Source organism: Protomyctophum parallelum (genome assembly GCF_964188405.1).
Source record: "Protomyctophum parallelum genome assembly, chromosome: 13".
Classification (NCBI taxonomy): domain Eukaryota; kingdom Metazoa; phylum Chordata; class Actinopteri; order Myctophiformes; family Myctophidae; genus Protomyctophum; species Protomyctophum parallelum.
The window spans coordinates 34,768,029-34,785,880 of record NC_139708.1 but is presented as its reverse complement, the minus strand read 5'-3'; the positions used below and the strand labels follow the sequence as shown (position 1 = coordinate 34,785,880).

The 17,852-nt window shown below is 42.9% G+C and overlaps 1 protein-coding gene across 1 annotated transcript in view; it reads right to left on the bottom strand.

The window, feature by feature from the left end:
* The window catches only part of atp2a1 (ATPase sarcoplasmic/endoplasmic reticulum Ca2+ transporting 1), a 28,465-nt gene extending 11,722 nt beyond the window's left edge, over window positions 1-16,743 (bottom strand). The window contains exons 1-10 of the mRNA XM_083779324.1: window positions 16,626-16,743; window positions 16,355-16,491; window positions 14,217-14,234; window positions 13,298-13,380; window positions 8,532-8,636; window positions 3,513-3,651; window positions 2,482-2,562; window positions 1,375-1,460; window positions 697-852; window positions 117-258 (exon numbers count right to left, since the gene is read on the bottom strand). Of these exons, the coding sequence (XP_083635450.1) occupies window positions 117-258; window positions 697-852; window positions 1,375-1,460; window positions 2,482-2,562; window positions 3,513-3,651; window positions 8,532-8,636; window positions 13,298-13,380; window positions 14,217-14,234; window positions 16,355-16,472 (928 nt within the window). The 5' untranslated portion in view covers window positions 16,473-16,491; window positions 16,626-16,743. The remainder of the gene's footprint in view (window positions 1-116; window positions 259-696; window positions 853-1,374; window positions 1,461-2,481; window positions 2,563-3,512; window positions 3,652-8,531; window positions 8,637-13,297; window positions 13,381-14,216; window positions 14,235-16,354; window positions 16,492-16,625) is intronic.
* Window positions 16,744-17,852: the final 1,109 nt, after the last annotated feature.

Here is a 17,852-nt window from a genome sequence, read left to right as displayed (position 1 = left end):
TTAGACGTTTTCTGATCTCCCTAAAATAGGGATACTATACTACGATTATTTTACTAAATTATAAATTTCTTTCTATAATGGATGAAATTGGTTAACTGTGGCCAACCGGGCCCTACCCTCGGGGATGGCGGCCACAGCCAAGGCCACAGCGATCTTGAAGTAGTAAATGGCACCACGGAACCAGGAGCCACCGTGCACCGGGTCGTTGAAGTGACCGATGTTGATCATCCACACGGCCACACAGATGAGGGAGATGACCTGCACACACACAACCACAGGCCTGAGGATGCACTTGTCAGGAGACCAAAGGGGAGGCCAATTATCACTTCTCCCTTATAGGTGACACCACCCAACCTCCCTCTTTACCCCCATCCCCCCTTTTCTTCTACTCTGTACATATAGCATTTTATATTTGCGAGGATATAGATTTTTGGTGTAATGTTGATGAATTGAATACATAGGACCTCAATGGAAACAAGTCCACAAGGACCTTTTTGTGTATTAATTTAGACCAAGTGTATGACAGCTCTCGTACAGTTTGCATTTCTGTCTAATAAAGTATTCAATCAATCAATCAATATGCATTTGTATTGTCTCGTCTCTCGTCCCAGCATGTGATGCATGTTTGACCCATCGATATGACAGCGTATGTTTGGCTCGTATTGTGTATTTGTCTCTAGTGTCCCTCAGGCCCACCTTGGAGAGCTGCTCTCCGAACTCGTCCAGTTTCTGCTGCAGGGGGGTCTTCTCCTGCTCCGTGGCCGCCATCTGGTCACGGATCTTGCCAATCTCCGTGCCGACGCCGGTCGCCACGGCGATGCCAGTCGCCCTGCCAGAAGCGACGTTGGTTCCCTTGGAAGGAGGAGGCGGTGTGGTTAACAGTTTGTTCCAGAGAGTTCCCCAGCAAAAGTAGTTAATCCAGCATCACAATCATTTCAACCACTTTAATCCATTTATACGTTATTCGTTATACGCTATTCAAAAGTAGCAGATCTGCACGGAAGAGTTTGAGAACCACTGGGCTGAAGAATGAGTAGTAACAAAAGGGGGGTCCATGTTGGTTAGTCATATAATGACAGTCCGACAGGCATTAGTCCGACAATACCACCGGCCGTCGCTCCGGACATGCGTCGCCGGTTAAAACTCACCCGTGGCAGGTTAAAACTAATCCGTGGCTTTCTGTGAGGTTAGGTTTAGGGTTGGGTTTTGGGTATAGTGTAGGACTCATGACTGGACATGATGCACCCAACGAAAGGCTACGGAAGCTATATCAGAATACGGAGACTGAGAGGCAACAGAGGATGAGAGGGGATGTGTGTGTGTGTGTGTGTGTGTGTGTGTGTGTGTGTGTGTGTGTGTGTGTGGTGGACTCACAGAGAACAGCATGTTCTTCTTGTCCTGGTTGACGGCTCGGGGGTCTGGGACAGGGTCTGTGTGTTTGATCACACTGACAGACTCACCTGTAAAGGAGACACCATGAGACACACCATTATCGCCCATGTCGGGTGGAAACCTCATACGTCCAAGAAACTGTTGCTTTTCAGGATTCAAATTCAAAAAGTATATCTACAAGCTCAAAAGTTTCGAGCTTGCGGATCAGCTAATTTTGGCGCTTTTGTGTGACACTGTGTAGTGTGATCAACTATTTATGTTGTTTTGTGTCATTTCTCTCCATGCTGCATGTCATGTAATTGCTCAAAACCGACGGGGGTTCGAGTGTTGACCGTCTCCAAAAACCCTGCATATTCCATGGCATGTCATAGCAACAAAAATATCGTCTCTGTCTGGTGGAAACCTCATTATGTCAAATTGAAAAATAGCTAAAGTTTGCTTTTGTGCGACGTGGTAGTGTAGTCTGATCAAGTGGGCATTAATTTACGAAAAAAAAAGAAGGAAAAGAAAGTTAGTATATGGAGAATTGGAGATAAGGTTTCTGAACCCTTGCCCCCAGTTTATTGAAGTATCACTATCATCATCAGCACAGTACACCAGTCTACTATACTTAAGTACAATGTTGAGGTAGTTTTACTTTACCTTCTGGAGTACTTCCAATTGTAAGTACTTTTACTTCTACTCCACTATATATCTATATATTGTTACTTTGAAGATTTGGATTATTATTACAAAACATACATTAACCACTTCAGCCCTATATACATTTTGACCATTTGAAAATACCTGATCTACAAGCGATGTGACACATTGTGAGCTTGTAGATCTGCTATTTTAAAAAGATTTCTTTATACATTTTATTCATTTAGAAAACTTCTGAAACGGGACATTTTGCATAATGACTACTTTCTACTTGTGGTACATTTCGATACCAATGCTTTTATCTCAAGTATATTTCGGATTCCGGACATTTACTTGTAACAGAGTGCTTCTACACTGTAGTATTGATACTTTTACTTAAGAATGTGAGTTCTTCCACCAATGATCATTATCATCATCAGCACAGTATATACACAGTGAGACACTCACCAGTGAGGATGGACTGATCGATGCGGAGGGTTGTAGATTTGATAGAGATGAGTCTAATGTCAGCTGGCACTTTGTCACCAACTAGAGCACACACACACACACACACACACACACACACACACACACACACACACACACACACACACACACACACACACACACACACACACACACACACACACACACACACACACACACACACACACACACACACACACACACACACACACACACACACACACACACACACACACACACACACACACACACACATTAACTACTTAAACCTAATTTCAGTCAATTTTCAACGGTACTATGCATTTTTCTTAATGGCAAGCTCATTACGCTTGCAGATTTGCTATTTCTTGCCCCCCAGAATAGGGATGTTGGGGGGCAAGTGGCCAAGTGGTTAAACATGGTCTTTAAATAAATATGTGTTTGAACAACGATGACTACAAGGTAACAAAGAGACAGAATCTCATGATGAAGTGGAGGTGTGTGTATGTGTGTGTGTGTGTGTGTGTGTGTGTGTGGGGGGGGGGGTGCTGAAAGCTGATACCACTTTGAGGGAGACCTTGGGGAAAGTATGAAGTGAAAAGAACATCTGAACAGTGGAGAGAGAGAGATAGAGATAGAGAGAGAGAGAGAGAGAGAGAGAGAGAGAGAGAAAGACAGAGAGAGAGAGAGAGAGAGAGAGAAAGAAAGATAAGAGAAAGTGAGAAGGACAGACAGACAGACAGACAGACAGACAGACAGACAGACAGACAGACAGACAGACAGACAGACAGACAGACAGACAGACAGACAGACAGACAGACAGACAGACAGACAGACAATCACAGAGATATTACATTTATTTATATACCAGCTTACTTCTTTTTCCTCAGTTTCTCCTCCTCTTACAGTATGTTTGCCATAAAAGGAAGCATGTTCATCGTCAAGGACATTGGATGTGACCCCCCCCCCCCTCCCCCCTCTCTCCCTTCCCCTTGACACACACACACACACACACACACACACACAGCTCTTACCAGACACCTCCACCACGTCACCGGGTACGATCTCCCGGGCTTTGATCATCTGCACACTCTTCCTGTCTGCCCGATAAACCTTCCCCATCTCAGGCTCATACTCCTTCAGAGCCTCGATGGCGTCCTCCGCGTTGCGCTCCTGCATGTCACCCACAAAAACAAACACAATGATAATATCGTCACTGTCGTACCAGTAACCACTTATCTCCATATTTTAACTTGTGTTTTTCCGTAAATTAACGCCCTAGTTGATCACACTAACAGCGTCACACAAACGCATCAAAATTCACCAGCTTGCAGATCTGCTACTTTTTGATTTGAAACCTGAAAAGTAACAGTTTTGGACATACAGTATGAGGTTTCCACCCCACAGAGACTAATTCATAACAGACCATGAACAGGTGCGTCGCAATGGGGGGGAAAGTTAGACTACAGTGAATCCTTGTCCTATAGTCCCCAGAATTTGGTGCTACACCCATGAACCATGTGTTCCATCTTTGTTTGAGCATAGTTGTGCACAATGTTTATAATTATAAGAATATGTAAGAACTTAGAAACTTGCAAAAAGTATTTACAAAATTATAAGTTGTGATACTGGCACTGCCATGTTTGGCCACAGCATTGGTGACCACAGACATGATGATGATTATACTTTATTGAATTATAAAGTAACATGGAGTGTATCTGGTCTGAATTAGCACCCTTTGCAGAGTGTGTTAACCCTGATGATGCAAGTTGTGGGTGACCTAAGGAAAGGGCATATATTTAAATACTTATCACCTTTGTGGCACCTTCCTAGGGACAGATGAGAAAGCGCTTTCGGTGGTGCACTCCAAACAGACCCATGTTGATTGAACTATACCGTTAGTATGTTCATGAGAGGACGAAGACAAAGTTGCATACGCTCAACAACAATCAACAATATTCAAAGCCCTCCGGTGAACATTTGACCAGAGATTTGTACCTTTCAAAAAGAGATGACATTTTTGCCCGACAGCGACAATATGGTTATAAGGGCTGTTCAAACCCAGTACAAAAACTAAAAGTCAGTCCACACCACAACTGTAGCAAATGTTGAACGATTTAGATAGTTAGCATATGGAGAGTGAGATGATGGTTTCTGCCTGACAGCAGTGATAACTATAATGATAACTTTGTGTTTTTCTCTAAATGAACACCTTACTCAAATTATAGAAGATTCGCAAGCTAGAAACATTCATCCAAAAACTGCACGAAAACATCAAAAATACTTAAAGGAACACTTCACACCTTTTTCTCTTCAAAGAGTTGTTATTGTTGATTGTTGTGCGATTCTTTCTTGCAATTTTCTTGTAAAGTGTGCCCGAGGACCCCCTTGAAAACGAGTTGCTGCAACTCTAGTGAAATTTCAAATAAAATAAACAAGGGTGGTGTGGACAGTTCAGATACCTGCCTACCAGTGACATCATCAGTAGGCAGGTTTGGTCATTTCAAACAAGCTTATTTTAACGTTTTTTATTAGGCGGTTCCAGGGGAACAGCTCAGCTGAGCAGCAGCTCAGTGGCATTTGTGGTTAGAGTGTGACTGGGAGGTTGGGGGTTCAATCCCTGACCCCTGATCGGGTCATACCAAAGACTCGGAAAAAATGGGACCCAATGCCCCCCTGCTTGGCACTCAGCATCAAGGGTTGGATTGGGGTAAGTCCCTGCATCATAGGGTCATGTCCAGGGGGTGTACTTGTACATCAAGCTGCCTCACGTTACAGAAACAGGAGATAGGCTCCTGCCCTATGGGCCTCATGGCTCGGCAAGTCTTACTTACTTCCAGGGGGTCCCCAGCAAAAGTAGTTAATACAGCATCACAACCATTATGACCCCTTTTTGACCTACGACCTCCACCTATAACAACCTCCACCTATCACAACCACCACAACCTCCACCTATCACATTCACAACCACCACAACCTCCACCTATCACAACCACCACAACCTCCACCTATCACAACCACCACAACCTCCACCTATCACAACCACCACAACCTCCACCTATCACAACCACCACAACCTCCACCTATAACAACCACCACAACCTCCACCTATCACAACCACCACAACCTCCACCTATCACAACCACCACAACCTCCACCTATCACAACCACCACAACCTCCACCTATCACAACCACCACAACCTCCACCTATCACAACCACCACAACCTCCACCTATCACAACCACCACAACCTCCACCTATCACAACCACCACAACCTCCACCTATCACAACCACCACAACCTCCACCTATAACAACCACCACAACCTCCACCTATCACAACCACCACAACCTCCACCTATCACAACCACCACAACCTCCACCTATCACAACCACCACAACCTCCACCTATAACAACCACCACAACCTCCACCTATAACAACCACCAGGTATAACAACCTCCACCTATAACAACCACCAGGTATAACAACCTCCACCTATCACAACCTCCACCTATAACAACCACCAGGTATAACAACCACCACCTCCACCTCCTCACCAGCTTTCCATTCTCCCTCGCACCCCCCATGTGTCAATCCTTGTGCATAGTTTCCAAATGACTGGCACAAGGCTGATATGGTCGCCGTTGCACCCCCTCCCCCTCACACATGTGCGTGCACACACACACACACACACACACACACACACACACACACACACACACACACACACACACACACACACACACACACACACACACACACACCTACCTTTTCGGCTGTAAAAGCCAAAGCCATCGTAAACAGACTGAGAGAAAAAAAGCACATAAACGCCAAACAACTACAGTATTTAATAGGACAGGACAGTCCACGAGCCAGGATATTTTATCTTTTACCTAAAATACACAAGAGCCCGGATTCATGGACAATACCACCCGGGAGACCAATTGTGTCTGACTGTGGCAGTGAGACTTATCAGACTTATCAGAGAGTATATTGAATACTTCCTAAACCCACTGTCAATAAGACACCCCAGTTTTATAAAAGACACTTACGTTTTTGTGGACAAAATTAAAGCTATTATAGTAGGAAAGGAGGCATTTCTGTTTTCGATAGATATAGACAGCCTCTACACAAACATTGAGACAGAAGCAGGACTACAAGCAGTAAAAGAAGTGTTTAGTAAATACCCAGACACAAATCGACCAGAGGAGGAATTACTCCAATTACTAGACTTAAATCTAACCCAGAATGATTTTTCCTTTAACAACAAGTTCTATTTACAAATCAAAGGGACGGCCATGGGAAAGAGATTTGCACCATCTTATGCGAACATTTACATGAGCATATGGGAACAGACAGCACTAGAAAAATGCAGACTAAAACCAACACATTACTATAGGTTCCTGGATGATATATTTGGGATATGGGAACATAGCAAAGAAGAATTCCAGGAATTAATTGATGTGTTAAATAGCCATCATAGATCCATAACGATAAAATTTGTGACACACACAGAAAGGATTGACTTTCTTGATGTAACAATCTTCAAGGGCCCAAACTTTAACACAAACGAGAAACTAGATTTAAAAGTTTTCTTTAAAGAAACAGACACGCACGCCTTACTACACAAAACGTCATTCCACCCGGCACACTCCTACACAGGAATAGTCAAATCACAACTTCTAAGATTCCATAGGATTTGCACGCAAAGAAGTGATTTCAAAATAGCTTGTAAACCGCTATTTAATGCCCTCAGACTAAAAGGATACACAAGGACATTCCTCCGGAAAGCTCACAATACCTTTTTAGAAGTAAGAGTGCGGGATCCAGGCCCCAAATAGCCCTGATAACCAGTTATTCCACACAGAGCAGACTAGCCAACAACAGAATAAAAAGGAATTTTGAGAACCGAACGGATGATCTTCTAAAAGATTATAAAATTATATCGGCCTACAGAAAAAACAAAAATCTTAAAGATTATCTAGTACACAGCAAGCTAAAAGAAATCAACACACCAGCACGCCAGGGACCAGAATGCTTCAAACCCAAACAATTGAACTACAAAACGCGTGTTGGAGATTAAACAACAAATAACAGCCAGAACCAGCAACTGCATTTATTTAATCACATGTGAAAAATGTGGTTTACAATATGTCGGAGAAACGGGTAAAACAATAGCTACAAGGCTGGGACAACACAGATACAATATTAACAATGCAAAAAAGACAACCACAAGGTTGGTTCAACATTTCATGGCTCACGGCATTGAAGCCCTAAAAGGCGCTGGACTTCAACACAATCCCAACTGGACAGTAGGACAAAGACGTTTTTATGAAAAACAGTGGATTAAGAACCTCAACACGGATTTTCCTGGAGGCTTAAACATGCCTAAAATCAGATCTTGAATACAACAAAACTTAAACTCAGGATTAAACTGGAGTAAATCTAAAAGTGATTGGATCAGACTTCCTTCGGATACATGGCGAATGCATTCATTCCTTGCATTGTGCCTACACATGTTGCGACCGAAAGTCGCAACATGTGTAGGCACAGTGCACTGAAGTCTTTCTGTGCCCCCCCACACACACACACACACACACACACACACACACACACACACACACACACACACACACACACACACACACACACACACACACACACACACACACACACACACACACACACACACACACACACACACACACACACACACACACACACACACACACACACACACACACACACACACACACACCTCTCACCTTTTCACCCCTCCTGGTTGACGTCATCCGACTATTGTGGCTTCCCTAGAACTTGGCGCAATCAGCCCGTGGCTGACATGCCAGATGTTTCACACAGTGTTACTGTGATCCTGAGCCTGGTGCCACCGCATTGTGCTATGATTTATAGCGCGTGTGTGACTGTTACTAAGAATGAGAGGTCTATTTGCATGTCTGTAAAACTAAAAGACAGCATTTGAGGGGCGGGTGGTATGTGCATGGGTCCTTGTGATGGTGTCAGTGAGTGAGTGAGTGAGTGAGTGCATACCTGCCAAACTCCAACCACGGCATTGGCGATGAGGATGAGGAGAATGACTAAAGGCTCGACAAAGGCGGTAACTGTCTCCTCGCCTTCCTCGAACAAAGCTAGCACCTGAGAAAGACAGACATGATAGGATGGTTGTCAAATTGATGCCGTGTTGCCCCTGAAAAAAATAATAAATAACCTAAACAAAAAATTATAATAACTAAAACTGCACTCTGTCAAATGCCTACTTGCTTGATGCACCCAAGTAGGCCATACATGGCCTACTAGTGCGCAAGCAGAGCGTGCAAGTACTGTCGACCGCTTCAAACTTTCAAATCTCAGCCTCTCTGTGAAAGAACGTTTGCAATATTGAATTATTTGGTTTATTTCCTACGTAGTGTTTGGAGGTAAAAAAGTAATATTTTGAAGTATGGTAAAAGCTTCTACATAAACAGTCCCATCGATTTAGAAGTGTCCAGGATCCACTTGTAGTTTCTCAAAGAAAAATAAGTCAGATGAAAAAAAAAGTATATTAATTGGAAAAAAAAATGTTATCACGTATATGTATACAGTATAATATTATTTATTTTAAACTGTTAATAACATTTCTTTAAATTTACTTAATCTTGCACTATAGTGATATCAATACTAAATCATGGTCCGAGTAATAGGTGTCTCTAACTTCAATGTTTATAATGGTATTTTCATATTTATTCAAATATACATGATTTAAAATACTTCCGTAATCTGTAGTTGGATTTGTGATTAATTGTTTAAAGCCTAATCCGGACATGAAGGTGTTTATACTTCCATCTTTTTAATTTGACAGGTAATCATTTAAATCTCCTAGAATCATAATAGAAGATGTCGAAGAGGATAGATACCTTATCAAGTTTCTGAGAAATTTAGAAAGTTTTGTTTTAGGTGATCTGTACACAATGATACATAGATATTTTTCTTTTACATGTATGCACACGTGTTCTACTCTTGAATTCTTTCAATGGAAATATCTTCTTTAATAACAAACATCACTGTATTTGTTGTCATTGTAATTTCATATTTATCGTCTCCATTAGAAAACTGTGGTTTTATCTCTTTAAATAGTCCGTCAGAAATAAAATAACTCTTGTCTTCTTCAATCAAATAAAAAAACTTAATGACTTCTTGATTAAATCCCGTTACCTTAATTGTTCCAGTACTATCTGAAACTATCTGAAAGACGTGATGAAGATAGTACCAATGCCAGGGTATAACTGGCTCTCGATGGTGACGTAATAATAATATGTTTCAGTGTCGGGTGGATTAAAGGTAATGCCCCTGGCCTATGTATACATGTATGTAATCGGACACCAATGCCATATCAAGCACAAATGAATATATGATTACGTCATACGCTGCCACGGGACATGCACACCGGAGCACCGGACAAACAACATTACTTGCACGCTCTGCTTGCGCAAGTAATTAGGGGGATGTTATGGGGGGTGACAGGGAGTCCCCAGCTAAATGTTTTACTATAGGAGCAGTCTGTTTGGGAAAGCTTTAGAATGACGTTGATATGGACACAGATTAGCTGCAGATCAACGGAGCACATAGGTCTTGTTATCCAGAGATTGAATGCACAGGAGCCAGTTTCACCACCTCACACTAAGTTCAAACATAGCATATAGTTAGGCCTATAGCTTAAATGGCTTTTAAGTCAAGACTTATGCATTACTTAAGTAAAAAGGCTAAGTTTGAACTTAGTGTGAGGTGGTGCAACTGGCTCCAGATCCCTCACTCTCCACACTCTGTCCATCCATCCATCCATCCATCCGGTCTATGTAATTATTATTTTATATCAAATCTTTAAATCTGCACCAGACATCACCATATTTTATAGTAATTGCCTTGCGGACTTGATTGACCTTTTGACGTCCCTCATTTATTTATTAATATTTATTTCTATTTTCGGGATCGGACACCACTTGAAACCCCATGAAAAGCGTCCGTGGCCCACCCATATGACCTGACCAGCATAACTGCCATGTGTTAAGTGGTCAGATGGGTGGGCTGCATGAGGGCATTTTATTGTAATGAATCCTTTTGCCTTTGTGGCAATAGAAAGAACAGGGAAATATAAGTCTTAAATCTAGCTAAGTAACGCCATTGTTTTGAAAAAGGTAACTAGGTAACTGATTACTCTAATTCTAAACTCAAAATAATCTGTTAGGTTACTCTGTTACCCAGTAACGCCGTTATTTATAACACTGTTACCGAAACACTGGTGAGGACCAAATATATACGATGATAGGTTGAAAACAGAGGGACACAGGGCATGTATGTATCCTTGCGTCCAGAGGGACACAGGGCATGTATGTATCCTGTATCCAGAGGGACACAGTCAAGGGGCCAGCTAGGCACTCCAATGTTGAAGCGCTGGGCCCTAGTGGTAAGAGGAAAGACTGCAGGCGGACCCGTGGATTCTTGACGAGGAAACCCCGTGCAACCGAGCGCTCAATGTTAAAGCCCAGCTGCACTTCCGCATTTGGGCACCAAAATTTGGTGCCCAAATGCTGAATCAGCGAAAAAATGCGGAAATAGTCGGTACTTCCGGCAGCCTTCCGGGTGCTTCAAAACGCCACTGAGCAACTTCCACTGACATGAATAGCGGAGGGGGCGGAGCTTCGCGCCAGTTTAGTCTCTATCCTTTTAATACTCTATGGACACAGTGCACACTGCATGCATGTATCCTTGCTTCCAGAGGGACACAGGGCATGTATGTATCCTTGTGTCCAGACTCCAGAGGGACACGTAGTGCAATAAGTGCATGCTACTGCTATAGGACATTCCATGGGAGTATTCAGAGCCCACACGCATCCTCTCTCTTAGAAGCCATACAGCACACCCAATATATTGCTCTCATTTGTCATTGTAACAAACAATGTCATTGTGCAACCCAATCCCTGGCTCTTAATGCACCCCCCCCAACCACGCACACACACCAGCCATCAAACACAGTGTCTCTCTCTGTTGCAGACCATCCATTGTTCTTCCCTGACCTTTGTCTGAGGATACCGTTTCTCATCCCATCGCTTGAGACGTTGTTAAAATAAAGCCCTTTGTTGTGCCAGGGAGACGCACACCTGTACAGTACACGCGACCGACACACACACACACACACACACACAGCTTGTGAGCGTATACCGTGTAGATCTGCTATTTTCAGTGCATGACACTGCTGTGCAACTAGAATATAACACCAAAACTTAAACAGTAAATGACTCATCTTAACCCAAATGCTCTCCCTTTATTTCTCCCTCTCTGACACACACACACACACACACACACACACACGTGCACACGCACACAACCATCAGGCCTTCTAAGGCCATACTGACAGCTGGAGGGGGAGGCGGCCAGGGGGAAGAGATGAGGGATTAAGACAATGTGTCCAGCATGCCATGTCCACAAAACAGTTTGAGAGAGAGAGAGAGAGAGAGAGAGAGAGAGAGAGAGAGAGAGCGAGAGAGAGAGGATTCCTTGGGTGAATACAAGCGAGGACACTGCTGGGGTGTAATTGAATAAGGTGATGTTCTACTACAGCCCATGTGTTGTTATGGCCCTGCAGTGTACAAATACACATCTTCGTTCTGCAGAGCAAACGTGTGTGTGTGTGTGTGTGTGTGTGTGTGTGTGTGTGCACACGTGCGCGTGCGTGCGTGCGGGAGCCAGGCCAACGACAACAGCCACTGGGTTCAATAGTGCCCACTAGCACCTTAGTCTGACGTAATTTATGCATCCTGCCTGGCTGGCACACGTTTTCTTCGCGCCATTCTGAATTCCCATAGATGTGTTTGACATTGTGGAAACCGTGTTCCAAAAATAAACAAATGATCCCGGCGGTTTAACTCATATAGGAATAACTTGAATTTATATAGTGCCAGTGATGTAAATACAGTAGGTCCTACTGTAATGTACACTGTAATGTAATGGGTCCTGGGACCCAGGGGTGGTCTTTTAGGGTCCCAGGGACATTTTATGAGACCTACTTCAACGACGGCAGAGTATAGTACTGAGTACAGTATTGCATCCCAGGACCCCCGAAGGTGGACATGATTGCATCCTTTCTCAATTTAGTGAGGATGCAGGCTATTTGCATCACTGTAGCACCGTTCAGAAACCCAAGGACCCGTTACAGTACAAAAGATAAACAAACAAATTGCCAAAAGCCTGAGTAAACAAATGTCTCTTCAGTGCAGAGTCTGCCGACGGCGAGATAACACTAATGTTAGCGCCGCCAAATTAATAAAATGTTCGCCAGAAACAGACTATCAAATATTGAAAGATATTTTGGGGGCTTTTTCTGCCTTCATTTGATGGGTAAGCTGACATGAAATGGGGGGAGAGAGAGTGAAGTACAGTAAAGGTCATCGGGGTCGGGAGTCGAATCCACAATATGCTGTCAGGCTTTAGGCATTAGCCGGACCGCTAGGCTGACCCAGGCCAGACTGTATCAAATATGAGTGACTGACTATCATAAACACTACAGAGCAAACTCTCTGACAATATCACCGGGACCGTTTGCTTATTTAAAAACGGTGGAACTAATTTGACCCTGTTGCTCATTATTACCAATTATAGAAATGTACAGTATGCTATTGTTGTGGAATGGATATAGGATCCGCAGCCCTTTCTGGAGGACTAGTGAAACTGATCATTTTATTATTGTAATAAATGTACAAAACAAAATGATCTCCCTGGGTCTGAAATAAAGATTGATTGATTGATTGATCGGGATAACTCACAAAGGAGATGCAGGCAGCCAGCAGCAGGATTCTGACCAGGAGGTCCTCAAACTGTTCCTGGATCAGTTCCCAGATGCCCTTACCTGGAAATCAATAGATACATTTCATGAATCTGTATAGTCTGATGTTCTGCACAGAGTTATTTAAAGGTTCACCCCAAAAATACTTATTTTCCGTCAATTACACACCCCATGATGCCTTGAATTCATGTTATTGAATATTATTGAACATTTTTGGCTTAGGAATTTGACAAAATATATACATCTCCATTGATTTCAAGGCTTCATGGGGTGTGCAATAAGAAAAGAAAATAAGTCATTCTTTGGGTGAAATACTCCTTTAATACTATAATGTAATGACATAACATTATGCTGATTGTGCTGACCCCATGTTTAAATGTATTTAAAATGATTTCTAGGCAGCCAAATTGCCCGTCACTATTTTAGAAAGCTTGAGCTAGCAGAGCTAGCTCAGTGATTCTCAAAGCGGGGTCCAGTCAGAAATTATGGGGGACCATGAAATGTAAAAGTGTGAGACTGAGAACCACTGTGTTACCTAGCATTGTCACTGCTGATTATCAATAGCCTTGGAAACATTTCTTTACTTTGCTGCAATATGAAGCAGCACAGTGACACATTTACACCTCATAATGTCTCTACACTACAAATACGGCCAACATTGTTTGCCTTTTCTAATGTGGAACTTGTGGAAGCCATATTGTCGACAAAACTGAAGTGAGAAGTCATGGACAGGTGTTATTATAAGCCTGACAGGAAATAATGTTAACCACAGGAAGTAGGGGGACCAGGTGTGTCTGGGCATAACAAATAAACAGAATAAAACGATTGACAGGTTGTGTTAATACATGAATAATGGCGAGACAAAGATAATGGAGAGACAAATATAAGCGTGGACTCACCCTGCTCAGCTGGAAGCTCTGTGAGAGACAAAAGAGAGACAAAGAATATACAGTATGTCCCATTTCACCAGTTCAGATCTTTTGAAATCCATTTTCAAATGGCCGAAATATATAGGCCTATCTGAAGTCCTTAGTGTGTTTTGTACTAATTATCAAAATCTACTGTTTTCATATAATTGTACTGGAGTAAAAGTACAATATTATCCTTTGAGATGTATTGAAGTAAATTAAATTTAAATTTCTAAATACTGAAGAAAGTAACAATACCTGAAAATTGTAGTCAAGTACAGTACTTGAGTAAATGTACTTAGTTAATTTACTCCACTGATTGACTACACAGGTACTTACAGCAGTTTACATGCAGCCACAAAAGGTAGTTTTCTCTTCACTAAAATCAACTGAGTGGGGAAATCATATTTTTGTCAAGTGATATATTACCACACGGCACTTCTCCATCAAAGCCTAAAGTATTGATTGATTGATTATTTTTATTAGATAATAGAATGCAAACAGTACATGGTACAGTCAAAGCACATTGGTCCAAAAGGATAGCACCGAAAAAAGACCTTGCGGTCTTGTTTCCATTCGGGTCCCATGCATTCATTCACAAACACAACAATGACAATAATCAAGATATTAGTAGAGTAGTAGTATGCTTAAGTTTACCATGTGTACAGTATTTGCAGTAGTGTTGATTGAATAATTACCAATCCAAAGCCAATTATTTAGTCCCAGGCCTTTTAATAACACGTTTTGATATAATTAATATAGTAATTCTAAAGCCTTAAAATACAGGACCTTTTTGTGTTTTCTTTAATAAAAGACTGGACTTGTACTTCCAACCACTGATAATATGAATGAACATGCTCTGTAACAACAACAGGAAGATGCATTCTTTTTTTTAAATTATTTTATGGAGGGACAGACAGTAGGCTGACAGGAAATGGGGAGAGAGATGGGGTGAAGACATGCAGTAAAGGCCGTCGGGATCGGGAGTCGAACCCGCGGCACACTGCCAGACTGCATTGGCAGGCAAGGTGCCTGGACCACTGAGCCATGGCCCAGGCCAGGAAGATGCATTCTACCCCTCAAATGGTCACTTTTTTTGTTTTACGGACATCCATCCAGTTCAGTGCTATAATTTGCATGGAAACTAACAGAGCAACTGAAGTTTCTTGGTAGTTCAACACTGCTAACTGTCTGACCTTTACAATGACCTTATTTGCCATGTTGCTATTTGTTTGCCGTCAGAAATCATTTGTCAGTTTAGCGGTGATCTGAAAGTAAAACCATCATCCTTCCCCTTTTTGTTTCTCATCTCCCTTTGCGTGTATCATGATTTCTTTTCATAGCTAACTTGCATGGATTGCTATGGGGAAAGGTGTTCTCTGCATTTGACCCATCCAGCGGCACTTGGGCAGCAGTTATGGGTTCAGTCTCTTGCTCAAGGACTACGACACAAAGCCAGAGGGAGTATTGAGGATTGAACTCGGAACCTTCTCGTTCCAAGACGGCCACTCTACTCCCTGAGTCACTGCCAACCTAAATGTTTTAAAATATGATCAGCTCCTTTGTAATTTTCCTGAATTATGTAAACCGGTATATCTTAAACCTTTGGTCTGCATGAATCCAAAATGCCTTGCAGGTTTTTGTGTACTGACAATAGTTTCATTACGTCTGGACCGAATGAGGAAGACCAAATTGATGTGGCTTCAGGGCTTGTGGGGAGATAAAAATGCCAGAAACACCAGTAGCTATGTCCTGGAACCTGAAACTGAGAAACACCTGCTTGACAATCATCACTCCCCGAGAGTGACCTTCAGAGGGTGTCACTTGCACCATCACAAAGTCATGCTCATGCATCAAAATTCCAACTAGCCCACCAAGCCAGAAAATATTTCCCCTTCTAATTCTGACTCACTGCCAGATTGTTCCCGTGTTTGTTTCCATCTTGCTCAACCTCTCCAGCACAGTCTGTCTTTCTTATCTTCCTAAGAAATAGACGTTTGATGATTTTCACCTGATACAGCAAAGTATGTCAATCACAAACATAAACACTATCACACTCAATCCGATAATTCTTCATCCATTGGCTTATCCCATCATCTGTCATCCATCCATCCATCCATCTTCCTCACCGTTATGCCCATACTTTTCCAAGTTCCTCTTGACTTGGTCTTGCGTTAGGCCGGTTTCCTCGCTGACACTAAAGTAGGAAAGCACGTCGGACGACTCTTTGGCATGTGCGTTCTCCATCCTCGCTGAAAAGGAGAGGCTTCAGAAGAAGAAAAAAAGTCAAGGAATAGCACTTTAAAAGACACTTATTCGGTTGGATAACTTCAATATGGCCAGGCCTCTCTCCAGCCCTGTTAAGGGTTAAAACAGAGAAATATAGCTGTGTTTACCCACCACTATGATGAAGTGTGGGATAGGGATAAAAGCTGGCAACCCCCTGCACACACTCTCACGCTCTCTCTCTCTCAACCCCCTCTCTCTGCTCTCCTCTCCTCTCTCGGAGCCTTCAGACTGACAGAAAGTGCAACCTGGCAAAGGCTCCTGAAAAGTTTTATACGCCATGAAAACGAGGCCTCATTGGTGCTCGCTCACAATGTGCACTCAGCCCTCATTGGCTGCTAAAAAGTTAGAGAAGGGGCCGGGCGCAGGGATGGCCCCATGTAGCAAAGAATAGGCAATGGAGGTAGTGGGTGGGTGTGGGGGGGCTAACCCGGGGGAGCAGACGACCGCAGATGGGAACTATGCTGCCTGGCAAGCTGAAAATAAGATGCACACATTGGGGAACATGTAGCACGCTTTGTGGAATGGAGAGCAGGAGGTACAGTAGGGCTGCTACTGTGAGCGTGCATCTGTGTGTGTGTGTGTGTGTGTGTGTATGTGTGTGTGTGTGTGCAGGCACGTGCACACATAGACATCGATGACATTGTATGGTACATGAAAAGAGTACGAGACTGATAAAACATTACTTCTGTGAGAAACTGACCATGGTCTATAATGTACAGTGGCGTGCACAGACATTTAGAGGGGCAGGTGCTCAAGTGAAAAAGGGAACTTTGTGCAGCGCGTGGAACCGGCCGGTTGCCTTAATAGTGTGAGATGTATAGATTTTGGGGAAAATTATATATTAGAAGCTTTTTTTTATCAAGAATTGATAAAAATACAGTGTACACTGTACAAAAAGAAAAAAATATACAGTATATCCTTCTAAATCCTGCTGTCCAGAGGGCAAGGGCAGGTGGTGCTCTATCTGTCTATCTGTGCACACCACTGGTACTGTAGGTGAGAGGGCATGGAAACCAACGCGAAATAAACATTTGGTGCGTGTGTGTGTGTATGTGTGTTCATCTACATCCGAAGAGGGAGAAAGAGAGAGGTGATGCTAAGAGTGGAGGAGGCAGACACGTGCATGCACCACTTAGAAGTATTGTGAATTGAGGAGAGTTTGGGGGGGGGGGGAGACCCCTTGGGGTGCTGCTCATTGCACTCTGAGCAAGGCAGTGAGGAGAAGTCCTCTCTGAGAATTACTACATTATAAGACCTGTGGTCGTGGTCGATTCTGTGATAAAAAAAAGTTCAAAATAGCAGGGACGTGCTGCAAGCTTGTATAGTTGCCAATTTTAG